This window comes from Oreochromis aureus, linkage group 7 (genome assembly GCF_013358895.1).
Source record: "Oreochromis aureus strain Israel breed Guangdong linkage group 7, ZZ_aureus, whole genome shotgun sequence".
Classification (NCBI taxonomy): Eukaryota; Metazoa; Chordata; class Actinopteri; order Cichliformes; family Cichlidae; genus Oreochromis; species Oreochromis aureus.
In genome coordinates this window covers 9,723,151-9,741,937 of record NC_052948.1, presented here as the reverse complement: position 1 = coordinate 9,741,937, position 18,787 = coordinate 9,723,151, and the positions used below count along the sequence as shown (strand labels likewise).

Here is an 18,787-nt window from a genome sequence, read left to right as displayed (position 1 = left end):
AATATAAATACATACTTTTCATTTACCCCCAGTTAGTTAAAAACTATGTTGTACACATAGTTTTAAAGAACAACTTTTGTATGTGTATCTTTTGTTAGGCAAGAGTACAGTGCTTTACAGCAAGAATAATATTGCATTTCACCGCATTGGTGCTTTAACTCCTAACCCTTCGTAATCAACTTTGACAAAAAAGGAAAAATTAAAAATTACTTGCACCGGTTCAAGTTAAGATAAACACATCTTTATTACACAGAAGTATAACATGTTATGCTTAAACATCTTCAACTTACAAGTCAGTCATATGAAAAGTGTTAACAGAAATGACTGAATAAGATTTCTTTTCCCAATTTTAGCAGGTCACATCCTTCAAGAATATTGAGAATACAAACACCTTAGAGATAACTGTATAGTTTAACACGCACACACATAGACACCGACCTAAATTAATCAAATATATACTTTCATGAAAAAGTGCTGTTGTAATCACCTTAGTTCTTGTTAGACTTGGTGGTAGTAACAAGTGAGGTGCTTTTTAAGGCACTTTCAAGGCTTTGTGTAAAAATGTGTAAAAAACAAAACTTCAGCAGCAGCAGTGTCAAGTAGTATTGCATTTTCTTCTGAGCGCACACAGCATGCTGTGCTTATCAGCAGGAAATTGAAAATCAGACCAGCAGTTTAACCCTGAAGCTCAATCACATGCATCAACTGTTTTTTTAAAGCATGGAACAAGTTTCTTTACTTGTAAATTACTGCAGGAAAAGTAAATGTCCAGTTTTAATTTCAAAATCATTCAAGGGTTTTTACATCCTGAGATGAGAACATAATCAACCACCAGGAAATGTCATAGCCACTTAAAAAATCCCTTAACTGTGAGGGAAAAGGTAAAGTAGATTTCAGGTGGTTTGTGTGAGTTTTCCCTGAACATATCTTGACTGATAAAAAATTACCTTGGTGCTTGTGAAACATATGAGTTAATTAGGCTTTACACATTTAAAATTTAGTAGTGTTTCACCTAAAACTATGCTAATTTCTACTCTTTTGTCTGACAAAATCTGAAAAATATGCAACAAGTGATTGTATTTAAGAAGCTGAAACCAGAGATTTGTCATTTGACTTTGAACTCTAGTTGTACCCATTAATGCAAGCACCAAAAGACATGACTCCATACATTAGACACTAAAACATCAAGCACACATCTTGACTTGTCGTGTTTCATAAATAGAAGCACTTGGAGCTTGCATGCTTGTGGCCAATGCTGTTCACATCGTTCTTTGGACTGTTTACATTTTGTCTCAAATATTTAAAAGAAAAAAGCAAAAGGCAAAGTTCACATTTGATTTGGAAACTGTATTTTTGAGGGTCAAAGAACAGTTAGGAACTTCAATGTATAACCCTCCATTTCCAAAGACATTGAGATGTTGTGCAAAATGGAATGATGTATACTTTTTTTGAAGATATATAGTTAACTGAAAATGTCAGTAGTGACCAGTAGATTAACAATTCTGACAAACCATTATGTTGTAGTAAAATGAAGATGCCAAATTATGCTGGTTCCAGCATTTCAAATGAAATTTAAGTTTGGAATATTTCCTGCACTTGTCTTCCCCTCCATGATTTAGTTTAAGTTAGTAGACAGTTGCTTGCCTAAAAGAAAAGTGTCAGACTTTATATTTGTTTGTTTGCTTTGGCGTACATGAACATTGTGATCCAAAGTGCATTTTATTCTTTATATGCTTTGCTTTAGTGTTTATGAAACTGTATGAAGTAAACCCTGAGTACATGTGATCTTCATTCTGAATAAAACTGAACTGTTACTGTACCTTCATAACACACACCAATTAGTGTAAAAATTCAAGATGTACTATTACAGCCCAGCCAAAGCTTAAAACATTTGAGGTTAATGTACAGTGAAGTCAAGTTCCTCTTGCATTACATTGTTGGGATTTTACCTCATAACTTCGCCTTTAACGGGGTAAAACCAAGGGAACTGAGGAATATGCGAAGTGTGGACAGATATTCCTCTGGGTGTCTCTTAAGGTGGCCCGCGTGAATGGAATTGTCCCACTTCTTTTCTGTGACATCCATTCCACGCCCTCGCCAGTAACCGGCCAAGTCCGCCAAAGTTTGTGGGTCACACAGTGGATCGTTGTTACAGTAGAACATCAGCACAGGAGCGGTGATGGGCATATTCCAAAACACATCCAAGGATATGTCAAAGTAGTCCACGGTGTGGCTTTTAAACTTGTCAAAGTAAAACATGGCTGTTTGCTTTACCAACCACTCACATTTTGGAAATACAGTTTTTCCCAAACCTGAGAAGAAAGAAGGAAAATAATTATCAATTTTGCAAGAAAAGGAAAACAAGAATTAGATAAAGTGTGAGTTAATGGTAACTCACCTATAGCCATGTGCTCAAGGGATCCTGCCACCATGCTATCATAAATCTGCCCTGTGATCCTTTCTGTGAATGCCTGATATTTATCTGTATCTTTCGACACATGCACAAGGAGCTGAGAGAAGGTATATCCACCGATTGAAAATGCATGAACAAGCAGGGGGCGGGACACGAAGCGCTCGCTCTCCAGCAACTCCAGTAATGTCTTTCCATGTTCCAGACCCCAGCGGGGCCAAAGGAACCCTTGCACCTTTGAAAAAAAGGAGAAATTCAATCAGCCTTTCAGAAAATCATTAAAAAACATACACACACACTAAACTTTGAGTGTAAAACTGAGTGAATTCATTTTTCAAAGTAAGATCAATGCGCAACATTACAGTGCTCCCACGATGTCCTGGTGGGGTCCCCTCTACTTTTGTTTTTTTACGAGTTAAGTTTCCATTGCAATCTTAGTTAAATACAAACTTTCTTCACATTTATCTAATGCAGTTTCATTCTTATAGTGCTACTTCACAGATATAGACCTTAAAACACTTTACAGTTTAAAGAAAAGGAGCCTATAATTTGACAAACTAAACGGTGATATTATGTCAACAGTTGTGGACGAAGAAGTTCCTTTTAACAAGAAGAAACTTCCAACAGAGCCAAGATCAGCGTGGGGCAGTAATCTGATCACAAAAAGGGGGGACAAAGGGAGAGAGTAGGGAAAAGGAAACGATGTACAACAGTTTCATATAAATGCATCGTGAACAGAAAAGTGGGTATTATATCATGGCAAGTCCCCAACAGCTGAGCCTACAGCAGCATAATTTTTGGATGATTCAGGGTCATCTGATCCACCCCAACTATAAGCTTTACCAAAAGGAAATTTTTAAGTCTAATCTTCAAAGTACAGGTTGTCTCTCTCAACATGGAACTGGTTCCATCGGACAGGGGCTCGATAACTTTTTAATGCTCTGCTTTTGGTAATTCTGGGAACCACAAGCTTGCACTCAGAGCACATACTTCTAGAAAGACTATTATTCATTAGCCGCCCTGTGATGCATTTTAGTGTTAAGTGCAAGAATGAAACATTGTCATTCAGGTTCTCATTCCCGTCTCTTGCCCCACTGATTGCTAATATCGTACACTCCTCTCTTATATCTGGTTCTGTTCCTTCTTCTCTTAAAACTGCAGTAATAACTTCAATACTGAAAAAGAATGGTTCAGATCCCTCCAATCTAAATAATTTCAGGCCAATTTCAAATCTCCCTTTCCTAGCAAAAATTCTTGAAAAGATAGTGGCTGCACAGGTTCATCATCATCTCATTGGAAATAACTTGTACGAACAGTTTCAGTCCGGCTTCCGTTCATGTCACAGTACAGAAACAGCCCTAGTAAAAATCACCAATGATCTTTTGCTTGCAGCTGATTCTGGACTTATATCCATCCTCATTCTCCTTGACCTTACAGCAGCTTTTGACACTATCTCCCACCGCATCCTCCTTCACAGATTAGCATCTATTGGCATCAATAGTACAGTACTCGCCTGGTTTACTTCTTATCTCTCTGGCCGTTCACAGTTTGTTCAATTACTCCCTCACAGATCAGTATCTACTCCAGTTAATTTCGGTGTACCCCAAGGCTCTGTCCTGGGTCCTTTACTTTTTATCATCTATCTCCTACCTCTAGGTAATATTTTTAGGAAGCATAACATCCAGTTTCACTGCTACGCAGATGACACCCAGCTCTACCTATCCTCCAAACCCACAGCTACTCTCCCACCCACATCCATTTCTGACTGTTTAAGTGAAATCAAGGTCTGGTTTACTCACAACTTTCTTAAACTTAATGGCAATAAAACAGAATTCATTTTAATAGGCACCAGATCAAAACTGACTACAGTTCCAACCAGTCTTTCGTTATCCATTGATAACTCTGTTGTCACACCCTCCCCTCAGGTTAAGAGTCTTGGTGTCATCCTCGATAGCACTCTGTCCTTCACAGCACATATAAATAATATCACTCGGTCTTCCTACTTTCATCTCCGTAATATTAACCGTCTTCGTCCCTCACTCACACCACACAGTACCACCATACTTGTCAATGCTCTTGTCACATCTCGTCTGGATTACTGTAATTCTCTTCTCTATGGTTTACCTCATAAATCCCTCCATAAACTGCAGTTGGTTCAAAATACAGCTGCTCGTATTATTTCCAGAACTAGATCCACTGGACATATAACACCTGTTTTTAAACAGCTCCATTGGCTTCCAATTCACCTCCGTGTCAATTTCAAGATCCTGCTTCTCACTTTCAAAGTGCTTCATAACCTCGCCCCTCCATATCTGTCCGATCTTCTCCATACATACTCACCCCTTCGTACACTCCGCTCTTCTTCAGCTTCCCTTCTGTCAGTTCCACCTGCTCGCCTGACTACCATGGGACTCAGAGCCTTTAGTTGTTCTGCCCCGAGACTTTGGAATGCACCTCTACTTGCTCTACGGGCCACACACTTGTCTCACCACTTTTAAATCACTACTCAAAACTCATCTGTTTAGAATTGCATACACTTGATCTGTCTTAGGCCATTTTTACCTTGCTCAGTTTTTATATTTGCTTTTATACTTTTATGACTGTTTATGTCTAAATTTTATCTTACCGTGTTTGCTATATATACATTTTTCCTATGTTTTTATGGTATTGTTTACGTGTTACTGTAAGGTGACCTTGAGGGTCTGAAAGGCGCCTATAAATAAAATGTATTATTATTATTATTATTATTATTATTCATCAGTAGGGGTCAAAGAGCATGTTATCTTTGATACAACAGATACTGTTTTAGCTGACTCAGAAGAGCAGCTCTACAGTTAGTGTGAGAAACTGATTAACTTTAACATATGCTCCAACTCCTCAGTCCCTGAATTCTTACCTCGCTCTCAAATACTAGCACGTCAAATCCTGTGTTGAAGTAGATGTCACAGTACTTAGCCAGCGCATGGGGACGTGAACCCAACCACGGTAACATCAGCAACAGAGGTTTGTGACGTTCTGAGGTCTGGTTCCGGCATCCAGGGACTGCAAATGTTCCTTCATTCATGAAGAACGTGGCATTCTTACTAAGGCGGTGGGCAGTAACGCCTCTGCTAAGAGCTATATTTGCAAACATGTCAGCAATTGTAGGGCTTTCGTTTAAGAGAGAGAAGAGTATTCAAAAACCCAAGGCTACCTGGATAAAAGAGAAAGACACAGGCATGAAATTGGCATAATAAAAAACAGAGAACCAGGCAGGTAGACACAGAAACCACAAAATAGGGAAAAACAAACAAATGCAAAGATCAAGAAAAACTAAGGAGAATGACAGAAATCAAAGCAATCATTATAGCGATCGTGGCTCAAGAGTTGGGAGTTCGCCTTGTAATCGGAAGGTTGCCGGTTCGAGCCTCGGCTCGGACAGTCCCGGTCGTTGTGTCCTTGCCAAGACACTTCACCCGTTGCCTACTGGTGGTGGTCAGAGGGCCCGGTGGCGCCAGTGTCCGGCAGCCTCGCCTCTGTCAGTACGCCCCAGGGTGGCTGTGGCTGCAACGTAGCTTGCCATCACCAATGTGTGAATGGGTGGATGACTGGATGTGTAAAGCGCTTTGGGGTCCTTAGGGACTAGTAAAGCGCTATATAAATACAGGCCATTTACCATTTACCATAACCACCAGCTTAAAGTTTTTCCCTGACTAAGAGTGGGTGTCTGGGGTGTTTTGCCGGTATTGTATGCAAGCAGGACTGGCATATGTCAATGTTACAATGACATACTCTGTGTCTGCGAAGGTTCTCAATCATCCAGGTCATTGTAGTCTAAGGAGCTTGGAAAGAAAAGCGCCTGGACTTGTTGCTTGAAGAAGTTTCACCTCTGATCCAAGAAGCTTCTTCAGTTCTAAAGTCAAATAGTGGGGAGCCCCAGATTTAAGCCCTATGGGAGTGTCCCCCCAGGGGGGCATGGACACCCTAATGATCCTCTATCTGATCACATGAGTGAACTCGCTGTGAAACCCAGCCCCACCCTATCATGTGATTTAGTGAGGTCAAGAAGACAGATGGTTTGAAAGAGGAGTGAAAGAAGCCATCTATGTCCACTGTGAACGATCATCTTTGAACAGAGGCGGTGGCTTATGACACCAACCGTCTGCCATCTATAATCCAGTTTTGAGATCTTTGCCCAGACGCCTTAACGCCCACTTACATCCTGGGCCTGTTGACCCCAGGAAATCACATGATAATGTGGGGCTAGGTTTCACAATGAGTTCACCTGAAACCTTGGCAGGACTTTCTTCCAGACACTCTAAACCCACCGGCACAATGTACATTTCAAATTCCTTTAATTTTAAATATGTTTATATTGTCAATTCTGTAAAATAGTCAGATTGTCTATTCTTATTTAACTCACTTAATGTACAGAATTCACCTGCTTGCTGCTACTACTGCACATTCACCTAATGTATATACTATATATATAATGTTCTTCCTCTACCCCCCCCCCCCATTTTTGCACATGTCGAGGAGCGTGTCAGGCTACATTTCACTGTGTGTTATACTTGTATAACTATGCATGTGACAAATAAAGAACCTTGAACCTTGACAAAGAGCTATGCATATTCTTTCTTATTATCTGGAAATGTGGGATGTGAATACTCAGAGCCTATAGATAGGCCATTGTATCTACAATACAATAATAATGTAATTATAATGTTTGTGTGTGTGTGTGTGTGTGTGTGTGTGTGTGTAAAACTGTACAACTCTCCATAATTTAGCAAAGGTGTTTCCCAATTGCTTAACTTACTTATTTCTTTTAATGAACCATTTACTATGTCTATAGAAAGGACACAACCTCTCTGGAGGCACATACACACACACCATTAGCTTACAAGATTTTTCCCTGCTAAAAGTAGGTGATTCGAGGTTTGCCTGTAAAGTGTTTAGGCAGGATTGCTACTTTGCCACAAATCTAAACATATTTCTGTAATTTCTTGATATACTTTGGGAGACACCTACAATACTTCTACACAGAAAAAAACTTTGTAATAAGTAATAAAATGGCGGCGACAGTGCCCTATGTCACGACATATTTTTGTACAAGTATGTTTATAGGAAGGTCACAACCTCTCTGAAAGAGCATATACACACAGCCACACACCATTAGCTGACATGTTTTTTACTTTCCAAAATTGGAGTACTTGAGGTTTGCCTGTACTCTGTTTAGGCAAAATTAGAATATGTTAACTTTATATTAAATCTATATTAATATTGAATCTATATTAATATATTATATTAAATTTATACATATTTCTGCAATTTCTTGATATATCACCAACAATCCTTCTATGCAGAAAAAAACAGCATAAAAATTTTATTTTTCTGCATTATATAGAATAAGTATAACTCCATATCAGACTTTAAAGGATCACTTGTATTTCATCAACAATGTAATAATGTTACTTATAATGTTATAAATCATATTGAATATGTTGGCACAAATTGTACAACTCTCCATAACTTATGAAAGCTGCTTTCCTGTTGCTTATGATTATTTCTTTCACTGAATCATGCTAAAGTTGTATACAAGTCAGGGATGTTATATAGGACTGTTTTTAGCCTATAGTAAGACCAAGCAAGGAAAATGGCGGAGACAGGAGCCCTATTTCACAATGTACTTTTGTACAAGTATTACTGTTGGAAGGACACAAACTGAGGGGGCACGCCTTTAATCATGCATGCACATACATACTAAGTACAACACTTGTGTAGAAAAACAATGCCCTACAACAAAATAAAGATTTTGTTAAAATTTTCCTATCATTAATTGTTGCTGTTTTATTCTTGATGCATTAACCTTATGGTTAGCGATGGCTACTGATTATTCTGCTCAAAGTCGCACACGAAAACAAACATATGCATGGATGCTTGCTTTTTGCCATTCTTCAGCTGCAAACTAAACTTACTGGCAGCTCATGCAGTTTACCAGTTTAAGCCATTTCTCCTTGTAATTTTCCTTTTTATTTTTCTCAGAAAAAAGAGTATCCCTCCTTTCTCCCGCTCACTGCTGCTACAAGAGCCGTTAAAGTTAAGCTAATCAAGCAAAGCTAACTGTATAGAGCCCAAATGTCCCCAACCCCCACCAAAACCCACCCACTCATTTAGCGTACAATAGTCTAGTTTTTTTTTTTTTTAATCCCCTTAAACATATGGGGTTAGCCTTTCTTTCACAGCCAGCTGAAACAAACAACAAACAAACAAATGCAATGCTAATTTAAGACAAAAATGAACTTACCATCAAAGCATGGAAAGCTTTAGCGAGTTAAACCTAGTAGCTATTTTCTGTGGCGGAGTTACAAAAGTGCATCCAATTTACTTGTAGTAATATGTAGTACGTAAGAACAGGCTGTTCCTAAACACCTAGCTTGCAGCAAAAGAGAAAAAAGAATAAAAAAGTTAATATTAAACTATGTGGACATCTCCCAAGTGAGCCAGACGTGAAGATGCACTTGGTCCTAGTGTGGTATGACTTTCTTTCTTTAAGTCCTCCTCTTAACTCCTCCTCCTTCTTCTTCGTACTCCTGATTTTCTGTAACTACATATTTTCCGCCACCTACCGTGCAGTCTGAAAATATCTGGACTGTCACCCACTGTATAATTTCTTCATTGCAGGTTCTCTGTGCCTGTCTGAGCAATGTATTTAAAATATAACAACCCTATAGTAACTAAACTGCAAATTTACAGATTTAATTTGAGTGGTTAAAGACAAATAGCAAATAGCATACAGATGCTATTTAGCCTGGCACTACAGCCCCAGAAGAGCCCAGGATAGTTTTTTAAATTGATTTTGATTATATAGTGAAAACCCTGAAAAAAGTATGGTTAATTTGTTTATGGTTGTTTTTTCTTAGACAACTGCTGAAAAAAAATTATTTTGTCAGACCTAAATCATAAAAAAAAATTCATTATTTGACAAAGATAACCAGAGTAAATTCAAAGATTAGTTTTTTAAAATAAAGATTTAATTTATTAAGGGAAAAATATCTATCCAAACCAACCTGGCTTTTTGTGAAAAAGTAACTGGTGGGAAATAATCGGGAAATCTTTAGCAGCAAGAACTGCGATCAAACGTTTGTGATAACCTCCAATCAATCTTTCGCCTAATCTTCTTTGCAGAATTGTTCAAAGTGTTTCAGGGTTCCGGGTTTCAGGATTTTTTGGTAGAAAACAAATTTCATGGTTCCATGAATTACAGCAAGTCATCAAGTTCTTAAAGCAACAAAGCAGCCCCAGACCATCACACTACGGTCACCATGTTTGACTGTTCATACGACATAATTTTTTAAGCAATTCTGTGTTACTTTTAACTTTTTATATGGAACAGGACCAAGACCTTCCGAAAAGTTTGACGCATTTTTATCTAGTCACAGCATACTTTCATCAAGATGTTTTATGGCCAGTGTGAGACAAGCCTTTGTGTTCTTTGTGGTCAGCAATGATTTTCACCTTCAAAGTCTTCCATGGATGCCATTTTTGCCCAATCTCTTTCTAATGATTGAGTCATAAACTCTGAGGCCTGCTGTTCTTAAGATGTTGTTCTGGGTTCTTTTGCGACCTCCTGGTTGAGCTGTTCATGCACTCATGCAGTATTTTTGGTAGGTCCGCAAGTTCCAAGTTTTCCCCTTTTGTGGATAATACCTTGTTAATAATAATTAACAACAAAAATGAAAATGCTTATCCTGGAACCTGTGGATATCAGTGATTAGTGGGCTTCCTGTATGTGGCTGATTTTTATAGCTGCTTCCACTTCGGCTTCTTCTGTCTTCCTTGACATCATCAATGAGCGAGTTTCACTCTAATTAAAATCAGCCGATTTATTTACATATATATATATATATATATATATATATATATATATATATATATATATATATATATATATATATATATATATATATATATATATATATATATATATATATATATATATTATTTACTTTTATACACATCACAATCAGAATCAGAGAGACTTTATAATTACAAAGGGAACTTATTAATAAATTCCCTTTATGATTCCAGCTTTTCATGAAAAAAATCAATGCTTCCCTATGAACCTGAGTAACATCCCATTCTTAATCCATGGGGTTTAATATGATTTTGGCCCACCCTTTTCCCACAAGGTTTAAGAGTGTGTTTATGGGACTTTATGACCATTCTTCCAGAAACACATTTGTGAGGGCAGACAGGGATTTTGGAAGAGAGGGCTTGGCTCTAGTTGTTGACTGGAACACCTGAATTCAATGATATAAATACTTTTGAATAAATCATAGTATTTAGTATAGTCATTTTAATGTATGTTTAATGAATGTTGGAGTTATTACAATTACAATCATTATTATTATTATTACAATTACAATAAACCATTTCACTCAGTTCTTCTTTAAAAGACACTTGTGATGCCTGTCCTTAATGAACATGCTTTTAGATTTATGTTCTAAGAATTCGCTTGAGTTTCCACAAAGGGATCCATGTGATTGTGGCATTGCCCTCATTACTTTGACCTCCTTTGTTGGTCCAATAACAGAGAACTGAGGTGAAGTGTAAAGGTCATGTTTGTATACACATGTTAAGAGGGCATCACTGTATAATATTGTACTGTACGTTTTGTCCCATCTTCATCTTTTTTTTAAAGTAAGGGAATTGCTTGCTTTTATCCTCCTCTTTGCTTGTGCAGCTTTGTTTATGAGTCTTGACATGACAGTCCTCATTCCCTGCAGGACCCCAGCCCCTGCTGACTTTGTCTTGTTGGAGGATGAGTTGTCTAAACAGAAACCAGTTGCTCAGTGAATTCAGATAGCAAGTGTGAGGCGGCAATCATTTGGCCATGTCCCTTTCTGAGCTCATATGTTTGGCCTGTCATTGTTCCTTTCCAGCCCCTTTAGTCACGGCCGGGTTGATGCTTTCCTGTGTCCTCATCAGACACTGGGTTAATCACACCCCTGGGGAAGTTCCTATCTCCCATCTCTGACTGCCTAAATGATGTGGCATAGCCTTCACTGTCATTCTGGCTGTACTTATCCAAGTGTAAAAGCTTTATTATTATCTTTGGTGTTGCCAGTCACAACCAGTGTGTGTGTCTTGGCACGCAGAACCATTATTTATGCCTTTGTGTTTTGTCCTAACGATATGTTTGCTGTATTTGTTTATGGGATGAAGTTAGGTTTGCATCCCAGCGACCAATCATTATGCATTTGGCAGAATTCCCATTCAACAGTAATGGTCAGTGAGAAGTTTATAAAACAGAAGTTTTGAGACAGCTGCAACATCTAGGCAAAGAGAGCATATAATGTGTGTCTGTGCCTCAAGCTCACTGTCCCCAAATATGTCCAAAGGTATGTGGATCAGTGTCTATTTTAGAAGCATCCATGGGAATTGAATTAGGCCATGAGGTTACTGGATTTCCCCCATTGGGTAAAAACAGCTCACGTGAACAATAAAAGGAGGAAAATAAAGGAATGTGAATAAGATAACACCACCACAGTTTCTCGCCGCAATAAGTGGTGGTAAAAATCCTTGGTCAAATATTGCATGTACTAGATTCTCAGGTGTTCTGTGGTCATATACAAGTAACTATGATCATGCATTATAGATGTATGCAGTTAAAAAATAATCTGCTTTTCAGTATATACTTTAGTTGAAATGTTTCTAGTTGAGCTGTTTACTTTAGCCGACAGTTGTAAATTACACACAAATTCATGTATTGATCTGCTTTGGCATATTTTGCTTTTACATTTATCCTTCTCTTCTCCGAGGTTCTCATGTAACTATAATAAAGGTGATACTCATAATGATGCAGCCTCAGATTTAGGAGAATCGAAGGCAGCAAACAGTCTCACTGTCAGATGAGTGCAGAAGCAGCATGTGGGCATAGCGGGGGTTGTGTAGAGGAGGTGGGGTCTGTCCCGTGTGTCAGCAACCCGATGGATAGAACAGGGGCATAGCAGAGTGAGTATGAAAGGACACGCCGTGCAATGCAGACAGAGACTGCAGACATGCAGCAGCACAGAGCGGCATATATGTTTAAAGAGGCTGCAGCAAAGAGGGCTATTGATGAGGTAAGGAAGCTAAAAAAGGAATGGCTGCCACACAGAGTTGCGTGGTTTAATGTCTCTTTTTTAATGCTCTTGTTTAAATGGGTTTTTGCATTTTAATGTTTGTACTGTGTGCACGTCACAAGACTTTATAGTCTAGCAGAGGGTTTCAGCACACCGCTTTCATATTCATCACACTGCCGTTATTTTCACATACAATTTTTGATTTTAGCTGTGACCCACATGCAGCGGTTTAACTTTATCTATGTTAAAGATATCCAAATGATAAGCAATATTTGAAGGGTGTTGGCATTACTTGTTTTTTACGCGTGATTGTTTTCTCCAGGTGTGTTAAGAATGACATCTTTGGAAACCTGATATTAGGGATTACTCAAACATGTGACTGCACAACTACTCCAAGTGACTTTGAGGTCAAGTTTGCGGACCCTCAACATGGTCTCTCTGTGGAATATTTATTTTCTCTTCCCTCTCTCTTTGCCTCACTCGCTTCATGCCATAGCGTTAACTGGAGAAAATGTGAAAGAAACACAACAGCCAGACAGTGACAAGGCAGGGCAGTTTCTGAAACAGCTCTCAAGTAGACCTCATGTACCCGGTTTAGCACCAAGTGATCCCATGATTGCACCCGAGGATGATGACTTCCTGGGTTCCCCTTTAAGTTGGTCCTTATCATCATCTGAGGACACAGACAGACAAGGTGTGATTGGTGAATACGGCGATTTACTGGAGAGCGCTGAGACATCTCTTTTATTTCCTAATGAGAAGGGACCCATACCCACAAAGGGTGCTACAGTAGATACCGCCTCCACAGAGAGAATGCTAACAATGAAGTCCTCATCAGCAAGTGTACCACCCAAGCTTACCCATGAACAAACATTAAAGAATCAGCCAGCTGAGACCAACACTGCATCGATTTTGTATCCTAGAGAGACTGGAGAGAATCAGCCAACATTCCCAGGCTTTCAAAATCAGATGACTGATACTCACTTACCCTCTCTTCTCCCTGGCTCACTCCCATCACACACATCAGAGCAGAACTCAACTTCATCACTGCCCACTGGACCGGGGCCAGACACTCTTGGATGGACCACAGGCATTTCTGTTACCACAAAGGGAAACAGAGATGGATTCATTGATATTACAGATCTTATTTTACAGAGAGAAACTGCCAGCATGGAGGCAAAAGAAGGTAAGAGTCCTTTAATTATTTACAGCATCCCTACAATAAATCGAATGCTGAAACTATGCCCTATAGTGCATTTCAGTTTCCTTGCATAACCTCCAAAAACTCAGAATCACCACATGTCACTGCAGTGTTTATGATATGTATTCTGCTGGCAAACACAGTTTTTTTACATTCACAGAATGGGTTGCATCACTTTCTTCAAATGTCTCTCTCTCTAACTCCTTCAGTTCTCTGCCCTTGTCTTTCTCATTCAAGCCTTTTAGCACAGATTCTCCAGTTCAAACTTACACTCTCCTGTTAAAGTAAAACATTTTATTCACATTGCAGTTAGCCTCCATTGCCCGCACTCAAAGGTTACTGGATAATGCAGCATGCACACTATTTACTGTACACACACACACACATACTGGCATTTACTTGTCAAAGTAAATGTTGTGTCCACAAGCATATGAGGAGGACTTGAAAGAAATTAATAAGGAATTTGCTTCCTCCTGTGTATGCATTTAATACCACACATTTTCAGTGTAACAACAAGTTTATTGAATAAGTGCATCAAGATGGAGTATATATTAAATGTGTTTTCCTTTTTATTAGATTTCATAGACAGCAGAGCGAAAGCCCCGCACTTAAAAGTGCTCTCTGTTTGCTGTGTCTATACTGATGTAATTGCTTCACTACTAATGGAGGACCAGAAATAGGACACATTCCATTTATAACCAGTAGGTTCCCTGATTCAGATGGCCCTATACAGCTTATTTCATATAAAGAATAAGAAACTCACATTTTTTGTTTGCTACATTGTTATCATCAGTCATAAAGCTCTTTCACATTCTTATAGGTAACAACATCACTTCACTAATGTGAATTTACCTATAGCCACACAAAATGAGAGCAGGCATGAGGTCAATACTGGCTAATCAACACACATACAGTATCTCTCTTCCTCACTTTCACACAAACACATATGCACACAACCTACTGCTCATGCTCCCACTCTGTCTGTGACCCAGTTAGATTCCCAGTTACAAGCCTGTTCTGTTTTATTATGGATTAGCTTCACACACAGCAGATTACACCCTGCTCTCTTTTTAGAAAATGAAGATTGTGCGTAAAAATAAATTTGGCCCGTATCCAGAGGTTAGATTAGTACCAGTATGTTCATTTCGCAAGGAAAAATTTGTCATTATTAAAGATGATATAACACATAACCACCACACAAAATATAATAAAAATACACAAGTGTATAAGGTGTGAAGCAAAGGTGTATCTTGAGCAAAGCCATGCTTTGAGCTTAATGCTAACACTAGCATTCTAACATGCTCATGATGACATGGATAAAGTGCTGATGACATTGACAGTATAAAAGATGGATGTAGCTTATAGTGCCTTATACCTGCATTCTATTTAATGGCCACCAGAGGGCGGTCCTATAGAAGTCTATGGGAAAATGACCCTCTGACTTGACCTACTCCTGCTGAGTTTACAGGCTCAGTCACTCATTTAGAGACATTACATTTTTAAAAATTAAGACATGTTTAATACTATGTTTTAAAAACCATAGCGATCTCCATCTTTTACACGGTCTGTGTATTACTATACCATCATATTTATGCAAGTTAGCATGTTTGCTTGTTTGCCAATGAAAACTTTAAATTAAATCTGTACTTAAATTTTCTACTTTTTGGTTTTCTGTTGAGATAACCAATATGGTGTTCATGTTTTTTTTATACTCTTTACAGATGACTCCAAGAATGATTCAAAAGCCAGAAGCCCAAGCCGGCTAGATGGTAACATGGACACAATTGCCACAACCTGCAAAACACTAAATCATTCCTGGACACCTACCTACCCAGAGGATTTTACTCACAACAAGCCTCTGCACCCCTTTCTGGCTCTCACCCCTTCATTTTTGGTCCCTTTGTATTCAGACTGGAACTCTGCCCTGGCTACATGGGGATTTGCATGGGAAGCACATATCTATGGCCTGGGCTCTGTCTTCACTGTATTTGGCCTAATCTCTGTAGTCTGCTTGTTAGGGCTGCCCCTGAGGTGTCCCCCAGGAAGCCCCTACTTCACAATGCTGCACTTGTTCATTTTGGCATTTGCAGGGATCCAAGCTTTCTGTTTGCTTTACGATGCTTACAGTTACCAAGATCGCCTTTCCCCTGTGGTCTCTCTGCTGCTCTCCGAACTGCCATTGCCATGTTTGATCTCAGCATTTTCCCTGGCCTTCCTCCTTCTTTCCTTTCGTTCACGCAAGCATCTTTCCCTTCCACCTGTTATTTCTGCCTCCTTCTCAGCCTTGCCAAAGCCTTGCTTGTTGCTATGTTTGGCCCTGTTACATTTTATTATCTCTTTGGGGTGTTTTGGGATTTTTCAGCTCTTTCACAGCCTCCCGACTGTCATCCTGCTCTTTCCTCAGGGTGTGTTTGTATGTCTCACCACCTTTCTCTCATGCTCATACCTCATCTTCTACTGCTTAACACAAGTCAACAGTAGAAACATTTACAGGTTAAATGACAATGGAGAGAGTGGAGGATCTCCTGAGGTGATGCGACCTGCAATTTGCCCCTTTGCTAGTATGAAGGACTGGGGTAGGGCAGCAGGAGCTGGAGTAGTAACTTCTTTGTGTTTGTTAGGGTGTGGAGGTCTTCAGCTTTATGGGATCCTGCATGCCCTTGGTTTGGGTGGGGTTGATGGCCATGGGTTTCAGCCTTGGCCATGGTGGGGCTACCAGGTAGGCTGCAGACTCTGTGAGATTGGGGTGTGTCTAGGTTTGTCTGTCATTGGCACACATCCTCTGTTCTGTAGCAACTCTAACAAGACCCTAGCACATCCTAGACCAGGATCTTGGTCCCGTCTATCCTGTGGCTCTCCTTCACGAATGCTCACCATAACCTCTCAGGATGGTGCAAATTCCCCCGTCCTTTCCCAGGGTAAGCAAGAAAAGCTGGTGGCTTGTGATGTTGTCGTCAAGGAGCAGTCAGAGGTTCTTCCTCTTTGCTCAATTGTGGAGTCTCCTGGGAATATACCAGACTGTGTTCACAAACCCAGCCAAAGCAAAACTGTACTACCTCTCCCCACACCCCCAAACCCACCGCATAAACCTACAGCCTCAGCTGAGGCTCCCCTGTCATCACTGGATAATTTAGGTCTGGAGACTGACTCGACTGTGGATCTGCGGCCTCCATCTCCCATAGACTTGTCGCGCAGCATCGACCAAGCTCTGTTCAGCGAATCCCTGTTTTCTCATAGTATCTTTGGTTTCCCAAGACTCATACCTGCTTCCTCAAGCCTTTCCTTGAGCTCCCCTAGCCAAAGTACATCAAACCAAGGGCCCAGCTCTGTGGGAAATACCCTTTACCGAACTTCTTCTTGTGGAGATGTAGATCAAGAGAACACCTTGTCCAACTCCAGGTATTCCCAACCTCAAGGCTGTATGACAGCTCGTAGAAATCAACCATTATCACCAGACCAATGCGATTGGAAAGGGAGTGTTACTGGTTCAACCCAGGGCCTTTGCAGCCATTCCAAAGAAACAGGAAAGCTGCGATCACATTCATGGGCCAACAGAGGGCAAAATTTTACTCAGAGCAGCCTCCCACGTGCCATCCCCCACCTGCAATACCACAGACGTTACCGAACCCTGAGCTTAGCTTCCCAGGACAGTCGGGGGTCTGGCCGATTGGCAGGAACTAAACACCTGAGTGAAAGCAAACAGCTGGAATGGGATATGGCTGTACAAGCAGAGTTTGTCAGTGTGTGCAAACAAATTGATGCACTGAGTGTTTGCAGTGACACCATTGAATTGTAGGAAGCTAAAAAAATAAATAAAACTGGGTGTAACTGGAATACAAATTATGTAGATTTAACTCTATTTAGGTTAGATGGGGGAATTAAACCGTAGTCTATATGTCAAAAAAGTTATATAGACCTAAAATATGAGCCAATATTTTTTTGTAAATACTGTACTGTTGATATTGTATATTCAAACAAAAAAAAAGTTTATAAGACTGACTTCATTATGCTGTTTTCAGCAACTTATTTGTATGTGTCCATATGTAAAATCAAACATTTGTTTCTAAAAAAGGTAATATTTGTGGCAAAGAAGTTAACCCAAACGGGAGTTCAATTTTTTTGCTTTATTTTGTTTTAGTGAAAATCCAGGATTGTGTCGAGGAAATCTAGCAGCCATAGGACAAGCAAAAGTCACAAAAGTTAAAGTTTGCGTTGCTGATACGTTCTGTGGTTTGTGAGACATACTTGAAAGGGCTTAACTTTCTCCGCTTCCCTTTTCTGATGGTGTGCTAAAAGAATTACAGTCTAAATATATAAACCTTTTGAGGTTTCTTTGAATTTTGAGTGTAAAAGCATTCATGTCACCTTTTAAAGTACCAATAGGGACAAGCTGGTGTTGTTTGTTTTTTGTTTGTTTGTTTCCCTTGAGTTGTTTCTGGGTGTTTTCTTTTAACAGTGGAATATCTTTGAAGAATGAAAACAACGTCATTACAGTGCATGAATTTAAAGTGGTAGTGAAACAGTTTTTAAATAGTATCAAACTGTTGTTTGAAAAATTATCTTTATTCAAATACATATACATCCACTATATAACACAAGTTACATTAAATGAAAGTTTGATTCCTAGGTTGACCAAAAAAGAAGATGTTATTTATGGCATTATTTATAATTAAGATGTGTCAACTAGTAAGAAGTTTAATTAACTGGTGACAAATTGTTGGCAAAATTGAAAATTAACTGTCGATTTTTTTTAAAACGGAGTAATACATGTAATACGTGTCAAACCAAATATGTTGAGTACCTCACAGAAAAAAGGAAAAATTAAATGAATTTAAAAATGATATTTGTAAAGATCATTAGAAATAAATAAATCAAAACTGGAATATTGGTTTCGTTCTACTGCAACACTAGAGAATCCATTACTGTATCTACCTTTTTTTGCTTTATTATTATTTTTTTAATACTGAGCCTGGGAAATAAAGACACATAACCAACCATACTATATACTGCTGTGTTATTAATGATAACCTTTTGCAAAATAGCATTTTTGAAGAACACAACATGTACTATAAA

The 18,787-nt window shown here is 39.1% G+C and overlaps 2 protein-coding genes across 2 annotated transcripts; one reads left to right on the top strand and one right to left on the bottom strand.

Annotated features, from left to right (window-relative positions):
• Nucleotides 1-219: 219 nt before the first annotated feature.
• Nucleotides 220-8,968, bottom strand: si:dkey-5i3.5 (uncharacterized protein LOC565091 homolog). The gene is made up of 4 exons (XM_031737333.2): nucleotides 8,694-8,968; nucleotides 5,307-5,603; nucleotides 2,399-2,645; nucleotides 220-2,312 (listed from the first exon to the last, which is right to left on the bottom strand). The coding sequence occupies exons 2-4, from the start codon at nucleotides 5,541-5,543 to the stop codon at nucleotides 1,951-1,953; spliced, it is 846 nt and encodes a 281-aa protein (XP_031593193.1). The 5' UTR covers nucleotides 5,544-5,603; nucleotides 8,694-8,968; the 3' UTR covers nucleotides 220-1,950.
• A 3,444-nt stretch (nucleotides 8,969-12,412) lies between these two features.
• On the top strand, nucleotides 12,413-18,713 carry LOC116318326 (proline-rich transmembrane protein 4). The gene is made up of 3 exons (XM_031737309.2): nucleotides 12,413-12,513; nucleotides 12,836-13,699; nucleotides 15,436-18,713. Exons 2-3 carry the CDS (start codon nucleotides 12,943-12,945, stop codon nucleotides 17,508-17,510), a joined length of 2,832 nt encoding a protein of 943 aa, XP_031593169.1. The 5' UTR covers nucleotides 12,413-12,513; nucleotides 12,836-12,942; the 3' UTR covers nucleotides 17,511-18,713.
• The last annotated feature ends 74 nt before the right edge of the window (nucleotides 18,714-18,787 follow it).

Coding starts and splice junctions, on each gene's coding strand:
- si:dkey-5i3.5 (XM_031737333.2), bottom strand. CDS start 5,543: ATGTTTGCAAATATAGCTCTTAGCAGAGGCGTTACTGCCCACCGCCTT. Junction 2,646..5,306: donor TGCTAGTATTTGAGAGCGAG/GTAAGAATTCAG, acceptor TTTTTTTCAAAG/GTGCAAGGGTTCCTTTGGCC. Junction 2,313..2,398: donor CCTTGAGCACATGGCTATAG/GTGAGTTACCAT, acceptor CTTTCTTCTCAG/GTTTGGGAAAAACTGTATTT.
- LOC116318326 (XM_031737309.2), top strand. CDS start 12,943: ATGGTCTCTCTGTGGAATATTTATTTTCTCTTCCCTCTCTCTTTGCCT. Junction 13,700..15,435: donor CAGCATGGAGGCAAAAGAAG/GTAAGAGTCCTT, acceptor TACTCTTTACAG/ATGACTCCAAGAATGATTCA.